General features: G+C 43.3%; 1 protein-coding gene and 1 long non-coding RNA gene across 2 annotated transcripts; both read left to right on the top strand.

The window, feature by feature from the left end:
* Positions 1-360: 360 nt before the first annotated feature.
* LOC118414378 lies at positions 361-1,698 on the top strand. The gene is made up of 3 exons (XR_004830958.1): positions 361-441; positions 1,210-1,371; positions 1,592-1,698. It is a non-coding gene; the product is annotated as an uncharacterized LOC118414378 (long non-coding RNA).
* Positions 1,699-6,882: 5,184 nt separating this feature from the next.
* On the top strand, positions 6,883-7,758 carry LOC118413670 (collagen alpha-3(IV) chain-like). Its single transcript, XM_035817196.1, has one exon. The coding sequence runs from the start codon at positions 6,883-6,885 to the stop codon at positions 7,756-7,758; it is 876 nt and encodes a 291-aa protein (XP_035673089.1).
* The last annotated feature ends 2,793 nt before the right edge of the window (positions 7,759-10,551 follow it).

Below are 10,551 nucleotides of genomic sequence, written 5' to 3'. Positions count from 1 at the left end.
AATCAGTACTTTTTATTCGCACCTTTTATCAGTTTTGTGCATTTCATAGGATGTCATCCATACGATCTAATCGATAAGGCCTAATTTGAAGAGTTTAACTCCGAGGTAACACAAACAACATATTTGACTTTCAGAGTAAAAAGAAAGTAAACTTTTGCCAGTATATATGTACACGAATCAAGCTCGCAAACAAACCTCTGAGTAAATAACAAAGCAAACTAAAGCTATGCATACATACATACATAATACATACATGTGTACGTTATCAATCAGTGGTCTACACACATTGTATTGTTTACGTATAGTCTGTGATATTGTGTTCAGATTTAGTTTTGACGTCGCTTTCTGTTTATACTACAGCAAACTACCCACTGCGGCAAGGAAAAACTATCTGGTAGTTTCATTGGAGACTCCAGCATTCTCTTGGACAAGCCAGACAGGGTGAGTAATTGATTCCATAGCTTAATTTCGGCCTTCCACACATCAAATGTGTCTAAATACTTTCGCGAAAATGGTTTCGGTAGCGTATATGTGTGTAGAAAACCCGTAAAAGCCTATAATGCCAAACTGGATTGTGTTGATATTCGGTATGTCGGTAGGTCTTGATGAGAACTCAAAATTATAAAATTTTGAGCCCCGTAGTGGCATGTTATGATACTACAGCGGAATTTCTGGTTTTGATATTTCGAGTTCTGTTATGACCGTGATTTTTATAGTAGATGTTCTACGTACGTTTGATTTGTGGGCAGAGACTCGAGCCCCCTTAGGTACCGGTTGCTGACGTATATCTGCCGTTCCCGTATAAGAGAACCTCATGCGTGAAATGTGTCAGAGAATTCTGAGCTCCTATTGGATTGATCTTGATTTAAAAATCTGACCTCTTATTAGTCTTGATCTTGAACAATTCTTGATTAATCTGGCAAAGAGACTGATTCTTTCAAGACACATTTCTAAACCGGGGCAAGGCCGGACAGCTTTCGGTAACGAAAAGTATTATATAAAAAAAAACATCAACTCTACACAAGACGTAGTCGAGGCCATTATTTGTGTAGACTTTTTTTTTCACAAACAAGTCGGCCGGGCCACGGTTTGGAAATGTGACGCTAGCCTTACACAGGCTAGATGTTGATGTACATATGCTTAAGTTTTTCCTCAAGAGAATTTAAAAAAATGAGTGTTTTGAATTATGTGAATTCATGTGTTATTCAGGTTAACCTTATCCAGCGAGCCCGACTCCTTGCCCCTGTCCTGGGCCGGTTCAGGGACACCCTCCTCCGTGTGGCCAGCCGGCAGGGCAGCGGGGAACTCAGGGACTGTCTGGAGAACTACCAAGAAGTACAGAGCAACCTGGCCGACAAACTGTCTTTATTTGTATGTTCATGTTTCTTCCAACTTTGAAATGAATCCTACGTTTCTCTCCATATTCTACAAGAAAGTAATACGCTAGTTTACAAAGGCGATCGATAGATTGATTTAAGCTGTTCTCCTAATACGACTGACGTAAAAATGGTGAAAGACAACTGTTTTCTCCTACAATATTCCCAAGGGTAGTGAGCAAAAAGAATTTTGTGTTTTTGGTTTTGACCAACAGGTGAACGAGATCCAGGTAAGCACCAAAGCGCATGCGCCCCTGTACCTGACCATCGGAAGTGTTGAAGGCGGCGTCACGCAAGCTTTGTCTGATTATGCAGAACGTGGGATCTCGCCGGTCAGTAAATCTTTAAAAAAAACTCCCATACAAACAAAAACAGTTTCACTCAGATAATATTAGTGTATTTGTGTATAAATTTGTTACCGGCGGTGTTTTCAAAGTCGTGGAGCTTACGATTTAGCCGTAACGAATGAAGTATTTTCAAAGAAACGAATTCTAAAACAGAGAAACTAACAAGAGCTGTTTCTCTTAGATGATAAGTATTGTACTGTAGCCGATAGCAACAATGTGCAACACACATAATTTTCCTGCTCAACACACTGCCGCAGATTTTTTTTTTCTGTGCAACACATTTACTTTAAAATAGATGTGTTGCACATCGTTGCTATCGGCCACGGTAGTTCCTCATGTGTCGTTTGCATGCGGTTTGTGGCTTTTGAAATCGCAGAGCATAGTCAATTTATTGTCAAGGAGTGAACAAGTATGATGTTTTGGTCTTGTCTGTTGTGCGCCACATTTTCATGGTGTTGTGTGTTTGTTTTTCCTGACACTCACAAATGCAGAGTTATGCATTTCAGTCACATTCTAAGCACAACATAATATGATCGGGTCAAGTATCAATCTGTCACTAACATTCCTTCGTTGTATTTACCGACAGTTGGAAACAGTGGCGGTGGATCCGGAATACTGGCGACTCATACTGATAGACATGGACGTCGCCCTGTTGGAACTGCGCCGTATCGGCCTTCTGTTTGGCTCGACGTGTGAAGCTTGAACAGAACTCAGTTTCTCTGGAAACTTTAAGAAAACCTGCATTGCACTAGGTGCATACATGTAGATGAAGATGGATAAAACCCATCCGTTCTAGTACCTAATATTTAGGAAAATTATCGTATAAGAATTAATAGAACAACAGCTGCTTGCATGTAAAGTTATCCTGAATACCAGCCTCCGTTTATTAATAGCAAGCGAAATGATTGGTCACTTTGAAGGCTGACACACAGGCTAATGTGGCGTGTTGGGGTATAAAAACAACTGGAGCAACATAAAATAATGTTAATATATCGTTGCTTGCATGTGATGCCAGCCTGAGTGCCAGCCTCCGTTAGCAAGCGAAATGGTTGAGTCAGTGGTCATTTCGAAGGCTGGCACACAGGCTAATGTGATGCAAGAACTCCGGTAACAAGAACATCAGGTAAAAATAGCCATACGATGATCACCCCGACCAATCGAATGGGGACATCCCTCGCGAATGTGCACACTCCTCTAGAAAATAGGACACTCCTCGACTTTCAAGGGGGCGCTCCTCTTGGAAAGGGGATGTTTCTCCCTCAATTAGGGGACGCTCCTCCGGAAATGGTATGGTCATCGGGCATAGGGGACGTCCCTCCAACACCCCCGCCGGCCAGTGGAATCGGCCGCTAACCCGACAAATCCCTTTCTAGTTCATCTAAATCACAACATCCAAAACTTTAACCCCGTCAGTGCTCTCGACAAACGTCATACCTCGCCAGGTACGGATAGTTTTTTATTAAAAATTGAGGCATGTTGGAAAAAAAGCCGCCCGCGCGGCAGAACATCACCAGTCTTCAGTGTTAAATGGCGGCGTACCGCACGCCCGGCAAGCAAACATCTAGTTTTAGCCTAAATATCCGCGTGCTTGTCGAGTTTTAAGGCCTCTCCTCCCCAACACACGTACATGGGAGAAGTTTCTAACACGATGTCCGACGGAGTTATTCTGCATTGATTGAACAATGCGCATGCATCTCCCGCTGACATATCAGAGTTCCCGTGTACACGGGCTTTGCTACCCGTCACTCATTCCGTGCGCCAGATCTCTGTCACGGTAAGCCGTAATACCGGGCGTTTCCAGTAAACCGCGGCCTTTTCACAAGCCATAACAGATAACTACGCCTGACGTCGTGTTAGAAACTTCTCCCATGTACGTGTGTTGGGGAGGGAGGCCTTAAAACTCGACAAGCACGCGGATATTTAGGCTAAAACTCGATGTTTTGCTTGCCGGGCGTGCAGTACGCCGCCATTTTAACACTGAAGACTGGTGATGTTCTGCCGCGCGGGCGGCTTTTTTTCCAACATGCCTCAATTTTTAATAAAAAAACTATCCGTACCTGGCGAGGTGTGACGTTTGTCGAGAGCACTGACGGGGTTAAAGTTTTGGATGTTGTGATTTAGATGAACTAGAAAGGGATTTGTCGGGTTAGCGGCCGATTCCACGGGCCGGCGGGGGTGTTGGAGGGACGTCCCCTATGCCCGATGACCATACCATTTCCGGAGGAGCGTCCCCTAATTGAGGGAGAAACATCCCCTTTCCAAGAGGAGCGCCCCCTTGAAAGTCGAGGAGTGTCCTATTTTCTAGAGGAGTGTGCACATTCGCGAGGGATGTCCCCATTCGATTGATCGGGGTGATGATAGGATTTGTGGGACCGCGTGGCACGATCGGCAGCGTTGGTCTCAGGCCCAAGAGGTCCCGGGTTCGAATCCGCTTGCCGTGTCACCGATCACCATTGTCTTCCGAGACAGACGGATGCCAACACACGATAGGATTTAGAATGATAAAGGGACTAAGGTGCATACACTGCATAGTATGAATGAAATAAGTTTTAAACTGTAGTCTGGATATTTCCAAAAATTACAGAATATGTTATAAATAAAGTATTTCATACATCATATTTATTTTCATACGATGTTCATGTAATCAATTTCACTTATTGCACACAAAGATATAAGAGTGTTGTTGAAGACTTTATCAGTCAAGGAAGTCAAGGGATACTAGGACATAAGTAGAACAGTTCTTAGTTACATTTAGATATAGCTAGTAGCTACTATATAACAGTCGTTTTGCTACATGGCTAACGACAAAAGAGGCTGCATGACTTAGCAAAACATGTGTTGCTACATAGCTAATTAGCACAGATGTTGTTACATAGATAACTACAGCGGTCACTACATATTTGATTGCAACAGTTGCTAGCTACATAGCTAACTACTCAGTCATCACACATCTCACTGCAACAATCGTTAGCTGCTTAGCTAACTACAACAGTCACTACAGAGCTCACAACAGTCGCTAGAACTACTCAGCTAGAACATAATTGACTACAACAGTCGCTAGTTGCATAGCTGACTACCACCTTCGCGACAGAGCTAACAACAGTCGCTAGATGCACAGCTAACTACTCAGCCAGAACATAATTGACTACAACAGTTGCTAGTTGCATAACTGCCTACAACAGTCGAGAACGAGCTAACAACAGTTGCTAGATGCAAAGCTAACTTCTCACCCATTACACATTTGACTACAACAGTCGCGACAGAGCTAATAACAGTCGCTAGCTGCATATACCTAACTACTCAGTCATTACACAATTGACTACAACAGTCGCGACAGAGCTAACAAAAAGTACAGTCGCTAGCTGCATAGCTAACTTCTCATCCATTACACATTTGACTACAACAGTCGCGAAACAACAAAAAGTACAGTCGCTAGCTACATAGCTAACTTCTCATCCATTACACATTTGACTACAACAGTCGCGACAGAGCTAACAACAGTCGCTAGCTACATAGCTAACTACTCAGTCATTACACAATTGACTACAACAGTCACGACAGAGCTAATAACAGTCGCTAGCTGCATATCAAACTTCTCAGTCATTACACAATTGACTACAGCAGTTTCTACAGAGGTAACAACAGTCGCTAACTGCATAGCAAACTTCTAGTCATTATGCAATTGACTGCAACAGTCGCTACATAGCTAATAACAGTGGCTAGATGTATAGCTACTACAACAATCGCTGAAGAGCTATCCTCATCAGTTTAACATAGCTTTTTTTATTGATCCTGATAAGAAAAAACAAGACTCGTCATCATTCCAGGCAACTTCAATGTGGTGAGATATAAGGACACCATTCTCCATCCAGTCGCAATATCCGTCCTCCTCAATACTGGACCAAATGCCATTTTGCAAGATTACAACTGTACACCAGTCCACACAGACCATTGGATGCTGGAGTACAGTCTTAGGATAGAATAGCCTTCCTACGGCTTATGGCTAACACTCGATTGATCACCTCTCGGTACAGATTGTTTGCTTGAGTAACAGTGGCTTTGATTGACATGTCCTGTTTATTCACTTTGCCCTCATTCACAAGTCAATACCGACGGCAGAAAATGAGCTGAGTGGAGTGTTTGACTTTAGTAGGGTAATTTTGGCACTTTATCTTTGTGACCCCCAGTACGTAAGCAGGCCTGGTGCTCGTTCCATGAATTTAGAATCATAAAATATTCTACTCAGATATGCCTAGAATAAACTTGCATGTACTGTATATCAAACGTTGGGTGAAAAACGGATTGATGGAATCATCTTTGGGCACTTTTTTTCGTGACCCACTCACGTAAACAGATCTGGTGCGTGTTCCGTGAGTTAACAAGGATAATGAGTTTGATACCATTGGAAAGAAAATCATTCAAGCTTTCTTTAGATGTATGATATATTGAAATTGATGCAGAAACGAAATGAAATGCTAATTATGTTAATCATATGCTTATTTACATACTTGATGAAGGAAGTTTACAAATTCCCTACATTTTAGGGTAAGACCTGATTTTGGGGAAACTAGCTATACTTAATAATATTTAGGTCACAATAAAATGGCGTTACAAATGTAGGTTAAGTAAACATATCGATCAGGTCTCCTTGCACAGCTGTGTTTAATCCAATGTTTTTTCTGTCCATTTTCTTTTTTCTTCCCTTTCTCACCAACATGGTTATATTAGCCAAGATGGTTATGTTTTCAGTTGTGCCATGGTGCAGCAGCTAGATGGTGTGGGTCCGTGTTCTGTCAAGAGCATAACTTGAAAAGGCTGAAACTTGGTACCGTACCACCGCGTGTATAAAAATTATGAGTGTTTGCGAGGTCAATCAATCAGCACCACCATAAAGCCAAGTTGTGTGAACCTGTCACTGAGTGAGAATTTAGGGTCCAATGTTAGCTTCAACAGACGGACGAAGTCAATATTTGCTTCCATTGTTCTTTGATGTCAAGAAGAAATACTCGTACCACTTTGGGTATCATATAACTTACAAGATAAGTTACTAATTAGTCTTAAATTATCGTTACACTGTAATCGGAGGGCATTCATCGCCCCAAAAGGTCTGTAGAACGCCAGGTTGTGTCTGCCTCCACACTTTGAAGATCTTTAGCAGAATGAGAGGTCAAACTACGGTTGTTGTCGTCGTCGCACTTTTTGCACTGTTTCTGTTCTTGTCTACCTGCGTAGCGGTAGACACGGCAGGCGAGGAAACTTCGTGTCCCAAGCAGATGTCAAACAGTAACGTCAACAACATCACCGTGGTGGCTCCGGCCGGACCGAAGGGTGACACGGGCTCGCCGGGACCGAGGGGCGTTCGGGGAGAGAAGGGAGAGGCGGGCCGTCCCGGGAAGATGGGGCCACACGGACGGGAGGGCCAGAAAGGTGAGAAAGGGTCCACGGGGCAGAAAGGCAGCCAAGGCACTGAAGCGTTTGGCGGCGGGGCTGTTTACATCAGATGGGGACGGACGTCGTGCAAGGAGGGTGTGGGCACCGTGACTGTGTACTCTGGGTTCGCCGGTGGAGCACGCTTCAACCAGAAAGGGGGAGGGAGCAACTATCAATGTCTCCCCGCCTACCCGGAGTGGGGGTTGTACATCGATGGGGTCGATGGAATCAAGTCCTACATGTACGGGGCGGAGTTCCAGCTCACAGAAAACGCGCCATACGACGATGAGAAACTTCACAACCGCGACGTGCCCTGCGCGGTCTGCTACAGTCTCTCCCGCCGCGCGCAGCTGATGATCCCCGCCCGCACGACCTGCCCGGACGACTGGACACGGGAGTACGGAGGCTACCTGATGGCTGCGTACCGTGACCACCCCAGCCGTTCGGAGTTCGTGTGTATGGACGGGGAGCCCGAGGTGTTACCCGGCGGGGAGGGGGACGTGGACGGCGCGCTGTTCTACCTTGTGGAGGCCCGCTGCGGCCCGCTACCCTGTCCACCGTATGTGGAGGGGAGAGAGCTGACGTGCGTCGTCTGTACAAAATAAACATTCTATTCGTAATCGTGAAAGTATCCGAAAGTACAGCAACTGGATACAATATAGAATTCTATCTATTCTATCATCATACAAAGTCATGCTGTTTGGACCAATAGCAATACATAGTCCTCCATTAGGCCAGAGTGTCTTAATCTTATGGATAGCATTATCTGGAGACCCCGAAACTAATGAGATAAGGCGAAAAAAAAGAAAAATTAATCCAAACCTGTACATACTAGCATGTAGTAGTCTCTGTAGATGTAGAAGAAACATATATACAGCTTTTCTTATATCAAATTTTGCCTTATCGCTACGATCTGTACTTGGCTTGTTTGAGCATAAATGTAGTATTTTACTCACATCACTAAAGGTCTTTCATTCACTCATAAAGTATTCAAGTATCCAATCAATAACAAAGTATCATGAGGACGATGTCACTCAAATGACTTGATGTGTCGCTTGATTTATTGGTGCTTTATAGTAAGGAATGACACTGTAACTGTCTTTTTATTTCCATCTGACTGACTGTCGTTAGTTTGTTTGTTCTCATACGTAGGCCGATTCATTTACAACTCCTTGCAAAAACGAGATAACGCAATATTGACATAATGTTCAAGTATTAGCTTGTATAGCATAAACTAGATTGTTTATGCTGTTACATTAGATAATATTAGATTAGTTTAGTTATTGGATTCTCTCAATAGTACATAGTACAACTCCCATATATACACATAATGACATACATTGTACCTGTTACAATTATCGCGCAATAGAGTTTTTCTTCTAATGCTGTAGTCTGTAGAGGTGTGTCTGTAGAAATTGTAATGTAGAAGGAAAGGCAGAAAAAAAGCGATTCATATGAAGAAACAAGCGTGGATGAGAATACATCTTTCTTAAAAACATCAACTCAGCAGCGGGAATAAGATAAAGAAAAGAAAAACTTCCGTGAAAACAGTAGTCAAATAATGTATATAGAGATGTTTTGTGAACAAAACATTCAGAAAACATTGTTTTTTCTATGTCATTGACTAAATCTGTGTTTTTTCTTTATTGTTGCAGTGTGAAAAGAAATTGCTTAGTAACAATATTTTTGTTGTTACGTCATATACCTTTGTTACACTCATTTATGCTAAATATAGTGCTATAGACAGGGGTGATGTATATTGCATTATGAAAGTTTCAAAACTCATAAGTTCAAAGTTAGAAAAGTGCATATTTACTACATCATCTCACAAGAAAAAATAGCCGAGAAAACTTCTGAAAACTGCTATCAAATCAAACTTGTCTAAAGATGATTATGAAACAGTATTGCCGCTTTGTGTCGTCTATGGAATTGTTTATCAATGTTGTTCCAACAATTTTATGTGCTGTTTGCTTTAATGTGTATATATAATTTTTTTTATATACAGCAAAATTCCAATACACAGCAACATCCCAATACAACACAATAATATATAATTGAATGCATCAAAAGCGAACAAATCTTATGACTACTTAAAACGAATACTGACCGGAAGCTTAGGGTATTTTCGAGTTTATTTTCCCTCACAGATTATAAATTTAGAATGCCTTAATATATGCCAGATAACGTGAGTAGTCCAGTGGTTAGCTTTTCTATCTCTGGAACTGGTAGCAGTGAGTTCACCCAACATACGCGCTACAGGAAAGGGTTCCAGTCCTTATACCCCTGTCACATCATCCACGATCTTCGGGCGTATCGATGAAAGGTCGGCCATGTTTGAGATCGACAGAGGGTTGCGCGTATTTTTTACCTGAAAACCGTCCCTGTCGCATATAAGCCATACTTTGTACCTTGTAGTACTTTTTGTACAATTGTTGTGCAATAAAGTTATTATAATAATTATAAGCTCAGGCGATTGCCGCAGAATCGTCGTCCGGTCGATTTTTGCCAAATATGACAGGGGTATTAGGACGGGGCGTTAGGCCGTGGTCCACTGGTCATCGTTCTTGTCGAAAAGAGCTAGGGGAATAAACCTATCACTAGAATCATAGAGGATCTTTGGTTGCCTGATTTCTATGTCACTTGGGGTGGAAAGATGGTCACAGTATCGTCCTTTAGGCTAGTCACCACCAACTGCCCATCACGTCCCACGGCAACGCCCCAAGGGTGCGTAATGTTCGCGAGAGTGCGGACAAAGTCCCCGCGGCTTGTATACATGTCTACTCGTCCTGCTGGATAAACGTTCGCCACAACGATGCGACCAAAAGTGTCCATGCAAATGCCTCGGGGAAAACCTGGTCGTCCTCCATGTCCGCGTACTCTAGCTGTGAATAACAGTCTGCCGTGGCGATTGTACATCTGGATTGTGCTCGGTCTGACCGTGACAAGGATGTTTCCCTCGCTGTCCGTCGTTACGCCCGATGTGATGAACTCTCGTTTCTCTCCGAATCTCAGATGTAACGATCCGTTAGGCTGGAACACCAAAAGTCCACGCACGATGCTCACGATGACTTTGTCATTGGTCAGGTCCACTGCGATGTCGGTGTCGGGTAATACTACTTCACCCGTGACGACAAATTTGGACAAAGGCTGTCCGTCGCAACTGTACTGCACCACGTGCACATTGTCCTTTCTCTTTCCCACTACCCACAGATGCCCCTCCCCATCAATGGCCACACCGCTGGGCTGCATGGTCTTAACCTTTTTACCCGGGACGACGGTCGGGAAGAGGCGGAGGAACACCCCTCCCATGGTGTGGACTTGGATTCGTCTGTTGGAGAAATCAGCCACGAAGATCTCGTTGTCACCAGATACTGCGACTCCGCGGATTTGTTTGAATT

This window comes from Branchiostoma floridae, chromosome 4 (assembly GCF_000003815.2).
Source record: "Branchiostoma floridae strain S238N-H82 chromosome 4, Bfl_VNyyK, whole genome shotgun sequence".
Classification (NCBI taxonomy): Eukaryota; Metazoa; Chordata; class Leptocardii; order Amphioxiformes; family Branchiostomatidae; genus Branchiostoma; species Branchiostoma floridae.
This window is presented reverse-complemented; position numbering and strand designations above follow the sequence as displayed.

Coding starts and splice junctions, on each gene's coding strand:
- LOC118413670 (XM_035817196.1), top strand. CDS start 6,883: ATGAGAGGTCAAACTACGGTTGTTGTCGTCGTCGCACTTTTTGCACTG.